Source organism: Colossoma macropomum, unplaced genomic scaffold, assembly GCF_904425465.1.
Source record: "Colossoma macropomum unplaced genomic scaffold, Colossoma_macropomum, whole genome shotgun sequence".
Taxonomy (NCBI): domain Eukaryota; kingdom Metazoa; phylum Chordata; class Actinopteri; order Characiformes; family Serrasalmidae; genus Colossoma; species Colossoma macropomum.
In genome coordinates this window covers 26,298,586-26,321,886 of record NW_023494793.1, presented here as the reverse complement: position 1 = coordinate 26,321,886, position 23,301 = coordinate 26,298,586, and the positions used below count along the sequence as shown (strand labels likewise).

The 23,301-nt window shown below is 38.0% G+C and overlaps 2 protein-coding genes across 3 annotated transcripts in view; one reads left to right on the top strand and one right to left on the bottom strand.

Moving 5' to 3' along the window:
• mtor (mechanistic target of rapamycin kinase) overlaps positions 1 to 23,301 on the bottom strand; it is a 159,819-nt gene that overhangs the window by 92,733 nt on the left and 43,785 nt on the right. For both annotated transcript variants that reach the window (XM_036578979.1, XM_036578980.1), the window contains exons 26-28: positions 18,543 to 18,685; positions 18,116 to 18,278; positions 13,587 to 13,732 (exon numbers count right to left, since the gene is read on the bottom strand). In XM_036578979.1, the coding sequence (XP_036434872.1) occupies positions 13,587 to 13,732; positions 18,116 to 18,278; positions 18,543 to 18,685 (452 nt within the window). The remainder of the gene's footprint in view (positions 1 to 13,586; positions 13,733 to 18,115; positions 18,279 to 18,542; positions 18,686 to 23,301) is intronic.
• angptl7 (angiopoietin-like 7) lies at positions 3,486 to 7,077 on the top strand. Its single transcript, XM_036578981.1, has 5 exons — positions 3,486 to 4,116; positions 5,604 to 5,704; positions 5,783 to 5,977; positions 6,094 to 6,289; positions 6,390 to 7,077. The coding sequence occupies exons 1-5, from the start codon at positions 3,762 to 3,764 to the stop codon at positions 6,557 to 6,559; spliced, it is 1,017 nt and encodes a 338-aa protein (XP_036434874.1). The 5' UTR covers positions 3,486 to 3,761; the 3' UTR covers positions 6,560 to 7,077.

The window sequence follows — 23,301 nt, the reverse complement described above, 5'->3', positions numbered from 1 at the left end:
AGCATAATGAAAAAGTACTTGTTACCTGAAGAAACTCAAAACAAACCAAAAACGCACTCATGTATGTCTTTCCAAATGACACGTCTTCAGGATAAAAAAAAAAACCAACATACTGAAGCAATTGAAGCAGAGACGGACTTTCTCACATTTACATAACAGTCATGAACTTGGATGAAGACAACAGTGTGGATACTCCAGTGCATTTCCACCTGACAATGGACTGACAACAAGCAGACATTAGCAAAGAACCCTGGAGCAGCTTGACATCCGCAGACCTCAGCTGGGAACAGAGCTGGACCTGCCTAGTCAACTAGAACTTCTAGTAATCTGAAGTATGATGTAATCCATGGAGAACAGACAGCCATTTTAATGGTATTTGCAAGCAAAAATATCAACATCTTGAGAATTAGACCTACACAGCACTGGTCACTCAGAGTCAAGTTCAAATTGTTTTAGCTCTTCAATACACTACATTCACTGTCTTCTGTACATATTTTACTTAATTTTTACTTAATGAAAGGATGAAAATAACAAACATAAAACTATTGTTCAACTTCTACAATTTATTTTATTTTTATTTTTTTTCCTCTATCCTACAATGTGTATTTACTTGTCACTATGCCAGTCCTAATGTGAGCTACTGCCAAAACAAACTCATTCTAAATGATATCTTACTTGGCCAGTATTTGTGATTCTGGCCAAGTATTTGTGTTTCTAATTTGGACAATTCCTTCAAGTATCAAGATTTGAAGCTGATATAGCATACAGTTAAAAAAATGCACAGGGAAAATGGTCACACTTTATTATTATAGTCCTTTATAGCTGCACAAACTGTTGACAAATTGTAGGCAGATTTTCTGGTGAAATGCAGTTCAGTATTAAATATTTGTCCTCTGTTTTCTTATAAAAAAAGTTTAATTACAAATGACATATCACATATCACATTATTCTACAATAGTTCCTTGCAGTGCACCAAAACTTAATTGAATCATTTTAGGCATTTATGCCTCCATAAATCTAAAAATGCCAGGTCGTACAACTATCACATGCACATTAAACAAACAATTTAAAAGGGTCAATTAGTTTGATAAAATTTGAAATAGTTTGGCATGATGTTATGTTTAAGCCCTTAAAATTACAACATGTTGCAAAATAGGGTAGCTTTAAAAGTATCCAACTTATCGAAAACCTTAAGTTCGTATATTTCTCTAAAGTCACTTTAATTCTGACATGCAGGGTATTGCATTACAAAGAAGGCTCCAAGTGACTTTCATGGTGCAATGTCAAGGTCAGAAGCCCCTTCACAAACATTTATAGAGTTGTCATTTTTCAATCATGATAAAGTTAATTCAGTTTACCAAGTCAGGTGGTGTAACCCCAGGAAAGACATAAAAATTAGAGCCAGACCGATAAATCGGGGTGCCGATATTATCGACCAATACGAGCTGATGGCACTTAAATCAGTATTTCAGTAAATAAAGGCCAATAAAAGAAAAAAAGAAATGTAAAGAAAAAAGGAACAGAGAGACGGAAGACAGAACCTTCTATCATGTTATATCAGCCGATATGAATAATATATTATTAGATATTAGATATTAGGGTAGATTAAATCCACAAATATCAAAATCTGTATTGGCCTTAAAAATCAGTCAAGCTCTAATGAAAACGTGTTCATACTATAATGCAATGCCTACTTATTTAAAAAAAATTATGTATAACCTTGAGTTTTAGGACACGAGTTTATACAGGTGTCCAGGTACAAACACTATATTATACATGTTTTTAGCAGCTAGAAAAATAACTTGAAATTTGATATTTTTTTATTAACACATGTTTATGCCACTGGACATTTTCTGAGTGGTAAAAGTTAAGATCCTGTTCAAAAATGAATTTACTCCATTATGAAAGCTATGAAACAAATATCAACACAGTGAATACATTCTTGCAGACACAAAAATGTACATTGTATGTAGATGTTTATATTTATTTGTACACAAACAATATATATATATATATATATATATATATATATATATATATATATATATATATATATATGTTATTATTCAGAAGTCATTATTCCAATAAATAAATAAATACATAAATAATGTATTGATCCCTATTATCAACAGTGTTAGGATTACCCTTAGGGCTAAGTTTAGGTTATTAGGTTTAGGTTTAGTAAGGGTTAAAGTGAGTTAGGTAAAACTTAAGTCTAAACTGAATAGATATTTACTGTATATTTTATTTGATTTAAGGGTAAAGATAGGGTGAGCATCTACAAAATACAGTGGCATATCAAAATAAAGTGTTACTGAGTCAGTTATTTTTCTATTCCCTTACATATAAATCTGTCCTAAGTTAACCTAAGAAAATTACATGTCCATTCAAAAAACACAACTATAGCAGGAGGATCTTGAACAGGGCTGTGTAGTTTCAGGCAGTCTGGCCTTTCTGGACACTTGCACTAAAACACTTGGGAAATACTTTAGCGAGGGTGTTTCCAGACACTCCAGCATTCATTTGCGTGCACGCACACACACGTCCCTGCTCTGCTTCCCTCTCTCGACACTGTGATTTTCCTCCAAGTGACTTATTATCATTACTGTTATTAGAGCATCTATCACCCCTAAGCAGTTTTCTGGAGCCGGCAAGCAGGCTCACATCTGTTTCCTTTTGTTGTCTGCACTGTACGTGATACAAGAGACTCAGGAGGTACATAAAGCAGTGATGTCAGCGACACGCTCAGCACCCACTTTAGTTAATAATTCAGCTATTGCCGACCACCAGTCTGGCTCGCACCAACGATGAAGTCGTGCCTCTAGGTGCCGTATAATTTAGCGCCAGCTCACGTGCTCCGGCTGTAAAACTGTCTCCTGCATAAGTGTTTTAGAGAAGCATACTCTTAAATGAAAAATCTGAGGTTGGGATCACTGTGGAGGACAACCAGCCCAGTGTAATTTAACACCAACATTACTTTCATGAGTGCAGGAGAAGATGCTTTTTAACTTGCATACACTAAATGTAGTAATTACTAGCTGCTTGGCAGCAATTACAAGCACTAAAGAAGTGGCTTCCCACTAGAGTCCCTCTCCCTCACTAATAAAGTTAAATACAGGATCATTTCCTTTATAAACTTTTAAAAAAAATTCAAAAAGAAACATCAAATTGTGACGTCTGTGGATCTGGAAAAAAGTTTACACAATGTATTTTTTTAAGATGATTATGTGGGTGCACACGAAGTACAACAAATTGTACTCAGGCACATGGCACACCTGATGAAAACTGAGCTGCCGGGTGGAACCGCACAAGCAGGAGGGGGTGGAGAAAAGGGGTGGGGAGGGGGAGAAAGAATGAGAGACAGACAGTGTGTGTCTATGTACATGTGTCTGAGAGTGAGAGAGCGAGCAAGAGAGGGGCGGAGAGGGTTGAAGCCCAGGGGGTGGTGGAGGTAGTGGTGGTGGTGGTGGTGGTGGTGGCGGTGGTGTCAGTGGCTGTGAGCCTAACCAAAAGGGGAGGGCACAAATGTAAAGATATTTAAGATGCGTCTGCACCAGGCCTTCAGTGAGAGGAGAGAGCAAAGGCCCAAGACAAAGAGCTGAGAGAAAAACGGAGCAAGTGAAAGAGCAACCAGCGGAAACCGGTCAGAAGTTCTACTCAAAGAATCTTCAATAGACTATCTGTGTTTTAGGACCTCCGGCAGAAACCACCAAGCTAGAAAGGCATCAACAGAAGAAGCGCCTTTTTCCTGACCTTAGAAAATGAGTAGAGCAATGATCAGAACAGCGGTCGTCTGTACCGCGCTTTTTCTTTTCGTGCTGGGCCACGTGCGGGCCGACAAGCGCCTGGCTCCAAAAGCATCGAAAACGCAGTGCTGCGATGAGGTACGATCCTTAAAGGTGCAAGTGGCCAACCTGACCAGCCTGCTGGAGGACCTCACGAGAAAGCAAGAGGCGGACCTGTTGAACCTGGTGCGGCAGGTGATGGATCTGGAGAAACAGAACCATCAGCAGGAGGCCCGGGTGACAGAGGCAGAGAGCAAATACTCTGAAATCCACAACCGCGTAGAGATCATGCAGCTTCAAGCCGCACAAGCTGCCCCGCAAACCACCTCAGGTAAGGAAAACAAAATGCAGCCATCCTTAGGGATCTGTATCTGTACCAAGTTGGGAAAAATGTTAATAATATTGATTTGGACTCGTCTTACACGTTATAATTCCTCATTTTGAATGGTTACCCTAAAGAAAGTGCATGCTTTTGTGCACAAGTGAATGAATGTGTTTCCATCTTTCTTCTATGCGTGCCTTCTGGCTACCCACACCCTCCAGAGTCATAGGTCACATATGCAGGCTGTTGACATTTGTCCCTGCCTGGTCTCTGTAGTCATATGGAGAAAGATAATCCACCCCATTAAGAAGCTCAAGGTGACCTTACATGACTTTATATAGTTCTACAAGATGAGCAGAGCAGGCGAAAATCAAACCACTACACTGGGGGGAACTGGTCAGGAAATCTTTTCAGGGAATCTTCAGAAGACTGTCCGAGCTTCAAGACCTCCAGTATAGACCCGAGAAAGAAAGTGGCAGTATCAGAAGGCTATATACATATATGAAGTTGGCTGAAGTGGCATATCCACTGCAGTTATGTACTTCTGGACAGCCTTGTGTTTTTTACAGGGGTTAAAATGGTTTCCGGTTCCACAGCTTTCCCTGATCTCCGGACCATGGGAAATGAGCTTTGTCTTGGATTTGCTTCCTTCACTCTTGGTTTTTCATTCAATAATTCTCTCACTGAAATAAATGATGCAGACTTCATTTTTGGAATCCAAAGATAGAGACATATCAGTTGACCAAATCTGTAATTTGCTCATAATAATGTAAGATTAGAAGCTCTTGCACACCATGCACACCACATTCCACTTACATTCCACTTACAAAAACTCAACATATTTCTAGAGTGAAAAAACAATAATTAACTTAAGGGGCTCTCCAAATTTTTTCAGCTGTGATCAGTAGGTAGTGATGATAGTGTGCAAACATGTCTTGTCACTCAAAAGTGTACAAGTCGCAGTCCATAATTTGTGCCCAAAACCTTTGACTCACAAGAATGCCAATAAAAAAAAAGCCACCGAAACCCACCTCGTGAAAACAGTGTGCTGCACTATTAATCTTTCATATTGGAAGCAGGCGAAGCATGTCATGAATGCTATACTTTAGTGGCCAATTAGTCAGTCGTCTGGCTGTGTTTCTTTCCTCGCACTGGCACTGTGAGCACAGTGGAGCTTTGTTAGGAATTTGCAAACTATACAAGCTCTGTCTCAACACCTGAGAGGCTTAGTCTAGCACATTAGAGTGCAAAGTGCTGTACGGTTCAAAGAGGAACCAATCAAAATTCCTCTTTAGCTCATTAGATTCATTTCTAACCTCAGAGTTCATTAAATATTGCACTATTAGGAGCCAGACAGTGCCATGTCCAATTTCCTCACATCCTGGAGACAAACTCCATTTGTTCCAGATATGCTATTCAGAAACTACAAATAAAAATGTCTGTATATTTTACAGCTAATTTTGAGGTCCAACAATTGTATGACTTCTCTCCCCTAGATGCAATCTACGACTGTGCATCCCTGTACAACAGGAACTACAGAATTTCTGGAGTTTACAAGCTACCAAAAGATGATTTCCTGGGAACACCTGAACTGGAAGTAAGTTAAACCCCCAGCTTTACTGGTAGAGCTTAGCTTGAAAAGTGTACAGTTTAATTCACTGTTTGTTGCATTTAGGTGTACTGTGATATGGAGAAGAACGAAGGTGGCTGGACAGTCATCCAGAGACGCAGGGTGGGTCTGACCAGCTTTGACCGAGACTGGAAGCAGTACAAGAACGGCTTCGGTACAATCCGTGGGGACTTCTGGCTTGGCAATGAGCACATCTTCCGTCTGACGCGCCAGCCAACGGTGCTCAGGATAGAGCTGGAGGTAAGTAGTGCTCCAGGCAAAGATGTGGCAAATGCATGGTAACAAGCGTGAACTTACCAGTATTCTTTCACTGTGCAATATATGAATGTTGAACTGTTATTTGTTGGAAATTCCAGGACTGGGATGGCAAGGTACGCTATGCACAGTATGGCTTCTTCACACTGGGCAATGAGCTCAACAGCTACAAGCTCTTCTTAGACAACTACAGTGGCAACGCTGGTGACTCACTGCGCTACCACAACAACACCAACTTCAGCACCAAGAACAAGGACAACGATAAGTGTGTGGATGACTGTGCTGCACTTCGCAAAGGTAAGTTGACCATGAGACGCAAAGAGAAAGACAGTAAAAAGATGGATTCTTGTCCGTACCCAACAACTAGGATACATACTTTCCTTGTTTCTTCCTGCAGGTGGTTACTGGTACAACTGCTGCACTGACTCAAACCTGAACGGTGTGTTCTACCGCTACGGGTCACACACCAAGAGCAGTGATGGCATCACCTGGTACGGCTGGCACGGACCAAACTACTCCCTCAAACGGGTGGAGATGAAGATCCGGCCCCAGAATTTCACCCCTTAAGGACTTGACATACAAACAAAACAACAATTTTGCTTGCCATAACCACTTACAAACCCTTTGCAGCACTCACTAGTTCATACGCCTTTACTTAGGAACACATTTCTATGCATTTGTACTACAGAGAATTTCTGGACGGAATGAGTGATGAGAATGTATGATTGTAAATTGTAGTTGTCTTTATATTTATCTCAAATATTTTATTTTCTTTATGCTTTTGTGCCACTGATCGATGAGGTAAACAAGAGTCGTGTCATTTATTTGTCAAGAACCAACAGGACGTATTTATCAGAATAAGCCATTCCAGATGTCTTTATTGGAGTTGGTCTTTGTTAGAATGGGAAGAACCAACCTTTGACTGGTTTTAGGGAATTTGCAGATGGACAACACTGAATTATGTAAAATGTAAAATGTGTACAGTTCTACATACCACTGAATAGTTAATTAAATTGTCTTTTTAAAAATGTCTTGTTTTGTCACACTGCTACACTAAAAATGAAATACAAACTAGATTCACTGTGTCTCTGTATTGTCTATGTTTCATTGTATTGGTCTGGTAGCATTTGACCCTTAGTTTCAACGTTAAACTGAGCTCCTCCTCCTCCCAGGTCACTCCTACACAAAGCAATTAGTGTTTGTTGCAAACGAGACATAAAACTGATCATCTATGTGAGACTATAGGTCAAGTTTAATTCTCACGACTACACAGCCAGGCTGTAGGTTTATGCTAGGAGTCACAAAACCCATATGTCAAAAGGTCACTAGATAACAAAAGAAAGGTCCAGAGACCACACGCTTTCGTTTCACATACATCTTAAACATCTATCTGTTTTCTGTAAAGTACTGGTTCTGAATTCCTTACAAAATATAAAACCCTCATCAAGAAGTATAGCTGCCTTGATAAAGACTTCACAAAATCAGGAAAAGAGGCACATATACTAATAAAATGCCACATTCCAGGACACATAATGAGTACAAAGCAACTGAACCCTGTAAAAGACTGTGGGGCAACTCATAGCAACAAATGTCAAGTCACAGAAATACCAACTGCCCTCCAGTCATTCTATGTATAAGTTCCCCATGTTCCAAAAACATCTTTGAGCCCTCAGTATAGCTGGTGGAGGTCCTGTGGAATCCTGGGAGGTCCATATGAGGTCACAGTAGCAGGAACTGTGTGGCCTAGCTTGACCTTTTACTGGCATCTGTGCAGTCTTCCTGGCAGATACACTCCATTTCTCCAAGCCATTCATCAGACAGTCTTATAAAAGTTTCTGAGGCTAACCCATTTAATAGGAAGCTATAAAAGAGCCTTGCCTCAGCCTCTACCAAGTCACTAATCGAGGCCTCAGTAAAATGGTTTCTTAATTTCCTTCAGTTTACAATCAGGTTTAAAAGTAACAGACTACTTCAAAGCCAAATTGATGAAATTACAAGTCTGAGAAAATTACAAGATCATTACAGTACCCATGCAGACGTTACTGAGCAGAAAGCATTTCCTTTTAAACTCTGCAAAGCTGCCCTTGTTGGTGAGGATAGTTTCGAAAAGTGTTTTGCTGTGGAGGAAGGAAGATTGTTTTCATGCATTAAAAGTGAGAGCTGAAGTTGGGCGATATGGTAAAAATAAACGTCACAACATTTTTGCAATTCACAATACCAATCACGATATTTAGTTTTTTCCTGGGGTTTAGATAAGTTGGAACAGAAAAAGTGCCCCAGCAGTAACACATTTTAAAAAAAGTGCAATCATTTTTATTCAACATTTAACATACTGCACTACATTAAATCCAGGGCTAATTAAGTTAAACAGGACTAATTAATTAAACAGGACTAATTAAGCTCTGTTTATGCTCATCAAAAATGCCAAATAAAGCCTTTTTTTCTGTTTCAATGCACCGTGTATTTTGGGCTTGTTGTAGTTGAAAAGTTTTCAGCACAGCAGTATGCAACAAATTACGTTAATGTAAGCAGCAAATTAAGCGGAATTAATTTCTGCAACCCATTTTTACACCAATCGAGTAGACAAGTGAAACATCACAGGAGGCAAAAAAAAGAAAAAAACAGCTGCTTTGTGCGCTATTGTTGCAGGTATTGTGTTAATATTATTTACTCTTTGAAAACATTCCATATTTCTTTCTGATTATTAAGTAAAGTATTTTTTTACAGATTTTTTTTGTTTAATTATAAAGTGCCATCTTGTATAGTCCTGAAGACACCAGAGGGTGCTTGGCATCCCATCTGTGGTCCGTTGCCCAATGGTTGAAAAACTCTGGTTTAGAGCACAGCTCGACTTACTGTGAACTATATAACTGAACAAAAGTTCTAGATAATGGAAGTCGTAATTTGAGACAATGTGTAAAATGGCTGCCCACTGTAATAACCCTTTAGGGTTCTGTCCCCTGCATCTACACTACTCAGTAATTCAGTAGCACGCCTAGCAGACTTGCCAGCCACCCTGTTTGTGTACCTTTTTTGTGAACATGTCACTGTTTATTTGAAATCCTACTTCAAGGGGCCCAGGCAACTATTCAGAGGTGTATGTCTTTTAAACAGATGGACTTTAAAGAGATGGACACATACTAAATGCACAAACATACATACACCAGCTCAGTATCACTGCACTGCATTTGAACCATAATCTACACTGAAGTAGTAAATGAATTTGAAATCAAGTGCTTCTCAAGTCAAAAATTGCTGCTTTCACAAAAGTACACTCCATTTCTGGCAGATACACTTCATTTCTCCAAGCCATTTATCAGACAGTCTTCTAAAAGTTTCTGAGGCTAACTCGTTTGAAATCAAGTGCTTCCCAAGTCAAAAACTGCTGCGAAAAGTACATTCAACTTATGACTAAACGCCATAAAATTATCACTTTTTAGGATGGCCCGGCCACTTATTAAATTATAACTCGAGTAAAAAAAGAAGTAAAACATATTCAAAGTCATGCATTGTAGGATGAACTCAATCAACTCGGCACAAATTGACAGCTATACTGGCACGTCCTCATTTCTGTCATAATCACTCAAGTTTATGAACTCTTGGACGCTACATCTTTAAGTGAGCCAAAACAGAAAGCTATGCCTAGACCTATCGTAGCCATTCTTTAGTCCAGCTTCCTTTCTACTTTTCAGGGCCTCTTCTGTACTTAGTAGCCAAGCCAGTGCCTGCTACTGTCATCACAGGCTTCATGTGGCCTCATCCTGAGCAGAGGAACCTCAGAACGCATGGCAACAAGGCTTCAGTAGAACGATCACATCAGCTAATGAACTCATCTAGTCATACATCTTGTGTTTTTTTTCAATATTTTAAAGTTTTTGATACCAAACGTTTTTGATATCATTAAACAGGCTACCTACTCTAACATTAAACAGGACGGACAAGCAAATAAAGTGAAAGCATGCGAGTTGAAGCTTAATCTTTCTCAAATAAAAGACTAGCACAGTTCCATAATAATTGTGATAGTAGTGTATGGTCATCCTTAATTTAGCCACAAAACTGTGAATGTCCCAGCTATTCTGCAACTACCTATTTACAGTAATATCTTGTCTGCTACTTTTCAAATATGTGGCAATCCTGATGCATTTTTTTTATTATAAATGCATGTTACTCTCAAATGCTACACAGCTTTCTCAAATATTATGGAATTACCATTAGCTCACTGATCATCTAAACTCGTTCATAGCCTCATTCATCTTATTTGAAACCCTTAACACTACAGAGAACTCTGATAATGAGTAAGTTATTTGTGTATATGCAACAAAACTGACTTTATACTATTGAAAACAGTCATTCCAAACTTTAAAACCGTGTGGCTGAGGTTTGCCAGTAGTATTAGTTATTTTGCTTAGCGGAAAGAGCAGGCAATTCTGAAAGAGCACCTGCTTACAGACGCTGCTTTGCGAAGCCTCTGACTCGAATGTGGAGAATTTTCTTCAGAAATCCAGACAGTGTGGAGAACAGGAAAATGTGCTTTGCGGAAGCACTGCTGGCACTAGACTTACTTGGTATTATATCAGAAAAGTACTGGATCACATGTGAGGCAGTTAGAAGAATCTGATTCAGCGGTGAGACATTCGCTACCAGTAAATGGGGCTGACAAAAGGCTGACAAACTTTGGGACCCGTATGCTTTTCAAAACAAGAATCTGAATGGTGAATCAGGCACAGGATGCAATTTCTTCGGAAGTGTTTTTGCTCAGTTTGGACCAAATCTGTGAAGATCATAAACAAGTCTTCACATCCAACTTACTCACTGAAATCCTATTCGATCCAAATCCCTAGTAATCATTAACAAAGTCCCTGTTTATGAATAATCCCCAGATTTCAAACTGTTGTAAGATGACTCTTCTCTAAATCCAACAACGAATCTTCTGCTCCATCTACTAAAAGTCTAGAGTGACAGATCACTGAGTATCTTCTGTGACAATCCAAGCAATTTAAATGAAATTTACCAAACAAGGTTTTAGATCACAGAACCAAACCAAAGCATCAAAGCTACCACAATGGCATGACAAAGAGCTCCAAACAGAAAGAGTAGCATAGTATTGAATTTAAGGATTACTCTACAGAAGCCGTTTCCCCAATTACAGCACAATAATGCAAAAATGAGTCCATCAGATGCTGAAGAGTAAAGTCTGTTTATGGGAAATCCTGGAGAGGTGAGAACCAGCTGGGAGTGCTGAAAACATCTCGCTGCTGGCTCTAATCAAGGCCCTCCAAAATTGAAAACAGGCTCTTGGGAAGGCCTGGCCAGAAACACAATGGATGAAACGAGGCCAATTAAAAGCCTGGAAAACAGATACGTTGCTCTCTATACTTGCTGTGTAAAATAAAGAGGTGAGGGACTATGGAAATGATGACAGCAATTTTAGGGGGACTGGAAGACGTGCAGGACTAGTGTCCCACAAAATGGAGAGCCAAAGAAGCCAACATTGCTCAAGCCAGCCTTAAAAAGCAATGAATTTAACATGGTAAGATGATAGATATTTCCATTTACTTTAAAAGCTGTTTGCTGTTTTGTTTCAAATCTAATGTCAGTATACAAAAAAACGAGGAAACATTGAACTATGGTCTCCATTTGTACGATTTGAGAATCTCAACTAGCTGCAGTACTGCATTTTCCAAATACAAACCCAATTGAGCTCTATTGCTGGAACCAAGTTCACAGAATTCCTCTCATTAGGTGGCAATGTAGGTGCAGTATTTCATCACTGTCTGAACAAAACTTCGTATCTCCATTTTTGTCTAGCTTATTTTATTTATCACATATCCGCTGGTCTTTATACTGTATGAAACAGGTCGCCAGTCCATTAAAGGGCAGACACACACACTCGAACCCAGGGCCAATTTAGCATCTCTAATTCACCTGGTTGCATGTCTTTGGACTGTGAGAGGAAACTAGAGCACCCAGAGGAAACTCAATCAGATAGAAGGAGATCCTGCAAACTCCACACAGAAAGGACCCTGGTCCCCCGGCCAGGGAATCGAACCCAGGCTATTCTTTCTGTGAAGCAACAGCACTACTCACTCCACCGCTCCTTAAAACATACAGTACAGTGCAGAAGCCTTAGGCACCTAAACCATTTGTGTGGGCAACAAGTTTGTTTTTGCTTAAAAAAAAAACAATATATTTTATAAGAATAGATGCAAACATAATGAAACTCAAACATAATGAACATAATTGGAATTCAAATAAATAAAGCAAATACAAAAGAGTGATATTACACACTATATGGCCAAAAGTATGTGGACACCATCACACCTAAATGAGCTTGTTGGAAATTCCATTCCAAAACCATGGGCATTAATATGGAATTGGCCCCTCCCTTGCAGATATAATAGCCTGCACTCTTCTGGGAAGGCTTTATACAAGATCTCGGACACATCTGTGAAAATTTGTGCCCATTCAGTCAAAAATACATTTATGAGGTCAGGGACTGATGTTGGTCAAGAAGGGCTGTCTTGCAGTTTATGTTCCACTTCAAAGTTGAAAGCATATAATTGTCTAAAATGTCTTTGTATGCTGTAGCCTGTAGCAATTGTGTGGTGTATCACTTCATAGGTAAGCTGTTCTTGCCCCTAGATTGTTTCAATTCACAATAATAGCACTGACAGTAGACCGGGGCACAGCTAGAAAGGCAGACTCATGTTTGTCTACGGACATTGCAAGGCTATGTGCTTAATTTTAAACACCTGTAAGGAATAGGTGAGGCTGAAACACGTGAACTCAATAATTAGGAAGAGTGTCCACATACTTTTGTCCATAAAGTGTCAATAAGTGTGGCAAAGAAGATACGTAACTTTTCAAAAAAGTACTGATGTGTTATCAGAAAACAATCAGATAATTTAAAATACCCACTGCTATGATTTACCACATCAAAAAATAATGTGGCTAAACATAAAAATTAAAATCAGATTTGTAATTATAGTCTTGTTTACGTAACCTTTAACATCTGAAATACTGCACAAAACTTACATAACACCATACCTGGCAATGTTTGCACCTTGTCATGGCAAATGAAAAGGAATACTTTTTTAAATAGTGCACATGCAGCATTAGTCACAAATCCAGGCATTTCTTCTCAAAAACCATTAAGAACATTCCACCTAAACATTTATAGAAGAGTCACGCGAGAGAATTTTAACTCATTTCCAGTATTTCCAGAATTTATTTCTTAAATTCACAGACCAGAACTGTAATGAAACTTAGCAACAAGCAAGACTTGGAAGGGCACTGAAAAAACAGAACTTTCTTGGGTTCAGCACTTTGATTACTTCACGTTTACTTGCCGTAATCATAAAAGGTAAGTGTAAAAGCACTACAAAACAGAGGTATGCAGGCTTGAGTAGAGATCCAGAGTTTGGTCTGCAGTGCACAGAATTTGCATGCACAGGTTCACAGCACATTCGGAGTAGCAAAGTGATTCAAACCATTCATGCTGCTTTAAAAAACATCTGTAAGATGGAACCTCAAGGACTTGCAAGTAAATCTAACATATGTCACTTTAAACACAATTACTAACAAGTTTTCCTACCTAATAAGGGATTCCAGGATGAGGGGAGATGGGCCTTTCTGGAATTCCAGCTCTTTGTAGTGTAGGGCCTTTGCGTAGGCTCTGCATTTAGCAGCTCTCTCCCCTAGGAGAACGATTCCATTATCATCCCTCAGAGGAAGCGGGCCCTGAAATGACAGCATAGAAAAGTCAACAATAAAAACATGATAAAATACGCCAATACACTATTTATAATTTAATAAATGATTCATGCACCAAGCAATGTAGTACATTAACAGCAGTCAGCAAATAACAGTCAGAGATTGTTCCATAACTTAAGCTAACATAATACAGAATTCAACAGACGTGTGCAGTCATTTGTGGGTCATTCCATGAAGAGAGTCCACTGCATTCAATGCATTAGGGACTGAAATCCGCTAATGTGTATTTTTCAAACTTAACTATATGAACTGAAAAATCACACATTTAAACAGAATGCACATTTTTGAATGCAAAATTATGTTTATTTGCCAATTTTACACATACATAAGCATAAAATGTGGCCTGTGCAAAAGTGCATTTTGCAGAAAAACGTCATACTTAAGTTGGCCACTGTAGAGTTTCCACATTAACAGTACTTACGTCAATGTAACATTAAACATTCATTTTTAGTAAAATTTGATAATTTATCTGTGTCCTTGAGTTGGGCTTTTTTGTGGTTCAGATTTCAGAACAGTTTTAAGATTTGTTGTAGAATAGAATAGAACAGAACAGAACAGATCAGCCTTGAGAGGGATTACATAACTCCACTATTACCATCACAGTTACTTAAGTGTTCATTGCAATATTATGGGGCAATTCCCCAGTTCAAAACATGCAAATCATAATTCTCAGCTGGACTATAATCATGGGTGTGAGCAATAGTTTTTGGGCAGCAACACACCAGAACAAATGTACCATTCATTCTGCAACACAATGAGGTCAGAACATGAAAATAAAGAAGTGGAAAGAAATGATCTCCTTCACAAACAGGGCACAGGCAAGCTTGCAGGCTATTTTATTATAAACTAAGCTGTCCAACAGCAGGGAACATGAAGGACAAATATTCACCCTGACTGAATGTTTTTTTTTCTCTTTCATCTCGCTACTTTTTTATTTTCTCAGGGGAATGAAATTCAGCATAATATCCTGAAACTCCCTTCAAAACACATATCAATGATGTGGCAATTTAAGTAGAAATGATTCATGCTTTCATGCTTCAGACTTGAGATGAGCAGTTGGAAGTACCATCAAAATTCCACATTGTTTTAAGACAACACATGTAAGTCTTGCAGGATGACAGAAAAGGCTCATAGTTTGGGGATAAACTGCTCTGTTACAGCTTCATTGCTTGAACACTATAAATGAATAAAATGTTCTATTACCAAAGTTCTAGGCACTAAGAATGGGAGAACAAACTGCTACAAACTTGCAATATTTTGGAATCAAGGTAGTTAGCACTGGTATTTTATAATTTCATTAACTAATTATCATCTGAATATGTATTAAGCCCATTGTTAGGCCAACTGAATACCAAAATGCACTGTTTTTCCTAAGATGTCACCATTTCTTCCAGGCCATACCAAAATTTCTGTTGTTGTTTTTGTTTAAGGAATGGTTGGACAGTGCTGTGGATAACACATTCACCCTGCACACAAGAGAACATGGTCTGATGCCATGTTCAGGCAAGCTTCAGAAATATTACTATAATATGCAAATAGGGGTCTCGTCCAACGACTCTTATCATTATATTCACTGGGCACTGCACACTGCTCTGGATAAAGCATATGGTAAAGATGTAAGGACAGTTCACAAATAAAAGCATTAGCTAAATATGTAAATGTAAAATATAGTTTTTTTTGTGAACATTGCAATAAAATAGCAATGTACTGCTCATTAATATGCCATTTGGTATACTAGCATTGACAAAGAGGCTTAGAAGCTTTAAACACAATAAATAAAAGCCTACACAATATATCGCAAATTGTAATAGAGCACTTCTTAGCATATCACCTAATTTTAAAATATGGCAATAGAATCATACCATGATTATATTGTATTCTGGTATCTATAAACATTACCACCTGAATCAAATGTTTAACACTTTCCACAAACCATAACATTCAATTATTTCTCCAATCTACCACCATGCAACTAAAAAGCACAGATTTAAATCACGCCTGGCCTCAGCAAAGTGAATAACAATGTCCTAACAATTCGGAAATCTGGCTCCAAATTAAACTTAACCTATAATCACTTGCATTTACCTGGAAACAAGAGCCAAATGTTGGAAACATAACAGGTGTCCATCATAAAGCCTTGTCACCAGGATGGTATGTGGGCTGTTGGAATAGGTTTGTGTACCAACTTGTGTAACAACTGTGCTGTATTGCCTCCATTTACATTGACGGACTACAGCATAAGTATTTCAAGTGTTGTCATATGTCGACATGTTTAGGAGTTACCTGTTATGGCAATATATGGAAAGCCCACTTCACAGCTTGCCTTTTCATCAGCATCAGTACACAACCAAACTGGCAGTTTCCTGTGCTTTAAGGTCGGGAAAATCTGTTGCAATGGAAGTTTATTTCCTTTGAAAGAATAAGTGCTGCCAGGTGATACTGCAGCAAAGTACTGTCAGTCATTATGATTACACTGTATGAAACTGTGTAGCTTCCAGATTTTCCGTGCAGATGCCTTGCTGGTTAAATGTGAGACTATTGCCATGCCAAAAAACTGGTAAAGTTTATCTGATATACCAATTTAAGACATCTTGTTTTTTACATTAGGGGCATTTTCATTGTTAGGTTTATGTGTTTTATACATTTATTTCGACCCATTTTAAATCCTTTGTTGGCTAATTTGCATTAGGGTACATAATATTTGAGCCTTTCAAACCACAAGTCCTTAGTGACACTGATGTAATATTCTCACCAATCAGGAGCATTTGAGCACATTGGCAATATTAGAGTTGATGCACAAGTTTAGGTGACCTTAACAGTACGTTTAACTTTATCAGTTTACTATTTAACTTTATCACTTTATCTAAGTTTGAATGAGTTAAATATACAAAATGGCCTAATCTTTAGAAGTCATCTTAGAATTTGATCAGGAATGTCCTGAATTGTCCTGAATTCACCCATGCCTGTCAATCCAATCCAGAGTCCTTTAATATGGAGTATAAATTGATACTGAGTCTAATTCAATCCATGTGTTAAAACAGATAATGCAGCTGCATAATTTAAGTAAGATGTGCTAGTCTGCCAAATAATAACTACCAAAAATGAATTAATTTTAAATATGTGCATAATGTGACTTTCTGTACCAATATGTTTAGATTTTAGATCTACTTTTTTGAATATGGTCTTTCTATAGTGTGCTTAATTTATACTTTTATCCAGCTCTATCGGCATCCTGTCTCTCTCAGTTGGCTTCCCTGACGATGTGACTTCCAGTTACTGATTTCATACTCCAGTCTCTCTCAGTTTTAACTGTGCTGTTTTAGAACCAGTAGCAGTGGTGTATGGCCGGTAAAGCAAAACGTTTCTGTGATTCCATTTTCAACAAATTACGCATCTTTTACAGGTTTTCTTTTACCCGATTTTCTCCCCAATTTAGTCGTCTCCAATTCCACCCACTAGTTAGGACTCCCCCAATCACACGATGCTATCAACGCTAGGAGGGTGAAGGCTAACACAGGCTTCCTCCGCCAATCGCCAGATCTGTTACGTCAGCTAACAGACGCCTGTGCTGACTAGCATCGCGCTGAGTGATGGGGGGAGAAGGAGGGGCCATCCTACCCACCCAGAGAGAGCGAGGCCAATTGTGCTATCTCAGACTCCCGGCTACGGATGGCTGTAGCATCACCAGGGATCGAACTCGCGATCTCCTGATGATAGGGCCAACGCTTAGACGGTTGCGCCACTCGGGAGCCTCTATTACAGGTTTTCATTTTTCACCTCTAAGCAGTCACAAACTGTAGAAATTAAAGGCCACTGCACAGCCCCCAAAAATTCAAAACCCACTGTTTGATGAACAGTAATGACATTTATCGACTGCCCTGCTGGCCTTCTATAGCAAAGCTCTGATACGTGACACTACATGATGCTACGTGATGCTGGTGTTGTGCGGTGTGTCTGGTGTGTGGTGGCCTCTTTGTTACCTTCTGAAAATGTTCCTTGTGGCTGCTGGTTGTAAATAATATTTGTTTAAGTTTATGAGAGTAAATAGAGCACAAAAATAAAACAAAGGATTAGAACTTGATCAGGTTTATCTAAGCCAAAACCTGATCCATTACAACATGCCTGGATTAGATATTTTTTTAATTTAACTCCGATAATAGTCAAAAATCTGATATTTCCACATATTTCGTGGCCTTACATTTTTCTTATCTATTTTAGACTTCATAAGAATTTTTAATGATGACAATGGTGCCCTGAATATTCTAAAAAGTATGTGAACTTTCTTTGAATATGAACTTCAGGGATTTACATAGCAGACTAAATGAGCATCCATCAGAGGATCTTACTGACCTTGTCACTGTGCTCCATGAACTCAGCCAGGTTGAGCAGAGTCTGTGTGACTTCGGCAATGTCCTGCGAGGTCAGTGCTAGCTCGATGCTGCGAATGAGCTCATCCTGCTGGTCCTCACTGAGCTCAGACCAGCATGACAGGAACGCAGCATTAAACAGGTCTCTGCAGTCAGGAGATGCAGAAGAATTAGCCATATAGTCTGAGAGAAAGAATGCACTCTAAGAGAAAGCACATTCATGCATTTTCAGCTGTGCACAGATGCACAGACGTCCTGTATACACAGTTCACCTCATAGTTTAGATATGTAAATCAAATACAGTACAGAAATCACATATAAATCGGGTTTCACCATTAAATCAGCACGTTAGGATGAAAGACAGTGAGTTTGTGTCAAAGAAAAAAACATGATCTATAAGTAAGCTTCACCTGGCCAGTGGAATGTAGGTCTGGGCAAGGGACCAACAGGAGCGCAGGGCGGGCGAGGAGGATTCTTTTAGCAGAACAACACTGAGACGTCTCAACCATTCTAACCAGTCGTCTTTAGACACCTTCCTGGCAGCACCCCATGCCTATGAGCCATATAAACAGTGTGAATAACCAATATTCAAAGAGCCTGACAGCTCATCTTATCATTTTGCCACAGATACAGATTTTAAGGAACTACAATTTCAGATGACTAATAATATTGGTCAAAATCATTTTTATGGTCAAATTCAGACAGTTTTATTTAAACAGTGCTTTACTGACTGATACAACATGACTTTTAGTTGTTAATAGCCCATAACACACACACACACACACACACACACACACACACACACACACACACGCACACACACACACACACACACAAGAGCATTAAAAATCCTTTCAAAATAAGTGATTCTCCTCATATTAGAGTACTGTGCTCTTCACAATATAAAACAATCCATTTATAACAGCGTTTTATCTGCAACATTTTCTCGAAAACAAACAAATTAATGCAATCTTAATATCAGATGATTTAATAAACATATCGGTAGTGCCCTACTGAATTTCTTACCTAATTCCAGTAGGAATAATACAAAAAAGAAAAGAATAAGTCATCTGAAATGTTTTATTGTTTTATGAATGCTAGTCCAGGTCAAACATGAACTACATGGATTATTTGGATGATATATATATATATATATATATATATACACATACATACATACATATGTTTAAAATCCAAATGTATGTTTTTATTGTATCTGTATTCAACAAGAATAAATCATTCCAATGCAGTCACATCAAATCATTTTCCTCCTTAGAATCTAGAACCCCAACCCAAACCTTACTAGTGTCCCATAATGAATGTTTAAAAAACTACGGAATAGTAAAATACAATGTGTTTTGATGCTGCTTATCAAATCTGGCAAAACGTTTTAGTAGGAATAATCTTGAATAAATGTTATACACATACATGTAAAGTCAGTTTGTAGGGAGAGTCTTAAAATTTTCAAACTACCTTCCTAGAGGATTCCAGATTATAAAATCTTAGATATTTAAAAAGATGGTTGTGGCAGCAAGAGAAAAGCTAAGTGGTGGTTTAAAAACCCAGAAATACAATGATGTTCTAACTTCAGCTAATCAGCTTTAGGCTTGTGCTTTGAAGAATGCACTCAGCGAACAAAAAGATATCTTATGTTCATGGCAATTAACGGCCAGCTAAATTATCAAGATTATGACAGACCTACTACAGAATAGGGCATTGTATATTTATGTTGACAGCACCAAAAGCACCAAAATTACTCCATGTAAGTCTCGTATGTCTGATTCTGATTCTTCTCACTCGTTTCCCCCAAAGTATTACAGCATGTACCAGTCAGTCAGGTGTCTCTTTGCACAGCAGGGTGGAGAACTCACTATTCTCGATTCATCTCTCAGCTGTGCACGGCTTGTAATTCCATTGGCAGGCTGCACATGCTATTAAAAAAGGTACAGAACTGGCAACAGGGACAACAGCTTAAGTGAAAGAAAAACACATCTGAGAAGAGCTTAGGCATGTGGAAGCACCTTAAATGTAAGTAATATATCTAATGTAGCTCATTGTGAGATTAATGTAATTGGATTGAAAAGACCATTTAACGTATCATAGTACGGTTGGCATGAACAGTTTTTTAAAGGCTTGGAATAATTATTGGTATTTCTAAGCAAGTACTCAAATTCTTAATACAACACATTCAAAACAATAATATTTACATTAACCATGATTTTATGTATGTTTGTCTGTTTTAGATGCTTTAAATCAAAATACTTCAGTTTTCAATTTGTATCAGATAGTTTTACACATTTATACATCCCTTTTTACAACAAATTTACCAAAGTGGCTGAGGCAGAAAAATCTAGTTTTCATAAGCCCTATTCAGACAAGATTGGTTTTACATGAGGAGGTGAGCAATGTCATTTCTGCTGGCATTTCTCAGTGATTTTAGTCCCATCTGAGTGCACCATATCAGTCATTTTTACAGACTGTGCACTCAGTGTCAGTACAGATTCCGGCACCTTTTACCTTCCACTCAGATCTTACCTTCTCTCCAATTATACCTTCTCTCAGATTATTATAAACCTGTGTGAATCATCACGTCAGTAAAAATGCAGTCATATTTAGTTTATTAAATATTAAAGCACTTGAAGAAGTGTTTACTTGCGTTTTCTATGGCTAAAATAAGGCCAATATATACTGCCCTACCTCAAATGTACAACGCAGAACATTAAATCATGAAAAATTACAAAAAAATGGTTAATTTTATGCTAAGATCGTTACTGTTGGCTGTAAATTTCCAAGCTAATGACAATCCTACTGAAACAGTGCACTCACTTAAGACTGCCAGACAGAGTAAACAAATTAACTGCCAAATTAAAGTTTTTGACATGTTTTCTACTCTTTTCTAGAGTAAAGGTGGTGCAAATCAAGTAGGCACTCTCATCTCCATCATTTGTACTGAAATTTCTTATTCTGCATGAATTGGTCATAAACATCTAAAACTAAAGGATGGATTTACTGAATGAATGGTAAAGTTCATTTTCCATCACTAACTTAGTAGTCCAAGTTCATTAAACATAAATATTGTTCAGGATTGAGTTATTTCAGTGTTTTATATTAGCCCTTAGCTAAAGTTACCTGGATGTGACATTTTTTATAGCGTAATATCATGTCCATCCTTCAGTAATTGCCATTTGGATTTAGTCTGGCCACTCTGGATTTAAGAAAAAGCGTATTGTTTAAAATGCCCATGACTCAGGAGGATAAGCAGCTTAGAAGGTGTGTGTGTGTATTGTTTAAAATGGTGATAAGCCTCTAATTCTGAAGCATCCACCTCTGAAATTTGTCAAGAACCAACAAAACTGTTGAATTCTGGTGGGATCAAAGGGGTTAATTAAAGATGAAGCGTCTGAATACTGAATAAGCAAATAAATACAAACGTAACAAAAGAACGTTTGAACTCTTCAGGCCAGCCCTATATTTTAGACATTTTACTCATTCTGAGTAATAATTTAAAGGTGGTGTTATGATCTGTCCTGATAATGTAGAACATTAAAAAACACTAAAAAAGTATGTAAGCTTAAGCTGAACACTTTCATAACATTATTTCAATATTATCATATTGAGAAGTGCTAGATATACTACCTGTATTTAAGATGCTTTCACTTGCAAATATTTTCCAGTGTGCAAAACTACTCCATGAATATGTATGGTCATGGCTGAGACGTTATTAAGCCCTCTCATGTGTCAACTACTTCATGAGTGAAGACAAAAGCAGAAGACACGGGCTGCAGCCCAACTGGCTGCTCTCCTCTTCATTTAAGAGAGAGCAGGTTTTGGGTGACAGCGAGGGCCATGGAAAAATCTGCTTGTCCTTCAGGCAACAGCTGCGAATCATCGTGATGTGCTTGCCAATCACAGGAAACAGATAAACAGATTTGACAAAACAACGGCCATAGCCGCTGACTGTGATTCCTGGCTGAATCTGAGACAGCACTTTACCGCTCCTACGCCTCATCTGCCATTTCCAGTAAGCCATAGCACTACAGCTCATAAACATCTCACTTCAGCGGTGATGCTCTGGGAAACCTCAAATGGCATGACTTAGCTACCAGACACTTTGTCTAGATCTGTCACTATTGATTATGCTAGTAAATGAGCAATGAGTAGTGATTACTCTGAAGATCAACTGAGTAATCCACTGAGCTGAACAATGCAAAAGTTTGGAATCACTGTTTTTAAAAGTTGTTGATATATGATAAGATACATGTAAAAAATATCCCAGTCCTCAACTTCCTAAGTTTCAGCTAATTAGTAGAAAGCTGGAAAAATGAACAGATCATCATTGTCAAAAAAAATAAAAATTATCACCATGGTAACATAGTAGCAATAGTAACTTTACAGAGGAGGGCAAAAACATTCTTATTATTTAATGTAAGTTAATGTAAAGAGATTTTATTCCAAGCAATTTTGGAGCAATGATGTTGTTTCATTCATCATGAAACTTTCACGTACTAAAGGGCAGCTGCTGTGCCCAAATGAGGTAGAAAAAAAAAAAAATTTTAATGTTTTAGTGTTTTTGAAAAATATGAAATATTAGATGCATCCAAAATGATGAATACAGCCTTAGATGATTCCGTAATGACTAATAAAGCTGTATATTATTAAGGGTGACGTTCCGATAAAATTGATGTCCAAAAAGGCATGAATTTAATAACTGGTGGTTAAATCTTGATAAGAAAATACAAACAGATAATCACAGCATATTTCTTATTATTGAATAACTTTTTGATGTTAACAAATAACTTAAAATACTGAATAATCTTGAAATACCTTCTGGAGTCTAGCTTATAACATTTCAATCTACACTGTACAAGTTACAAATTAACTTGTAAATTAAACTAAAAGCAAAAAACTTTTGAATGGTAGTGTATATGGAAAAACGTGATATAAATGTATGTCCATCAGACTCTGTTTCATACTCTAGGTGAAAGCAGTAGCAGAATTAATATGCATTATCATCACAAACAGCTAACTAATGAAGGCAAATTCATTCAGAAGGTATTTTTTAATGACTGCTTTTTTTTTAATTGGTTAATCGTGACAGTCGTAGCTCTGTCAATCCTAAGCCAATTAATTTTTTTTTCGAGGCTTGATGCAGTTTATCCACTTAACAAT

Bases quoted from the DNA above. Each gene is read 5' to 3' on its own strand.
- angptl7 (XM_036578981.1), top strand. From the start codon at position 3,762: ATGAGTAGAGCAATGATCAGAACAGCGGTCGTCTGTACCGCGCTTTTT. The intron at 5,978-6,093 runs GTAAGTAGTGCT...TGGAAATTCCAG, and splicing joins TGCTCAGGATAGAGCTGGAG to GACTGGGATGGCAAGGTACG. The intron at 6,290-6,389 runs GTAAGTTGACCA...TTCTTCCTGCAG, and splicing joins CTGTGCTGCACTTCGCAAAG to GTGGTTACTGGTACAACTGC.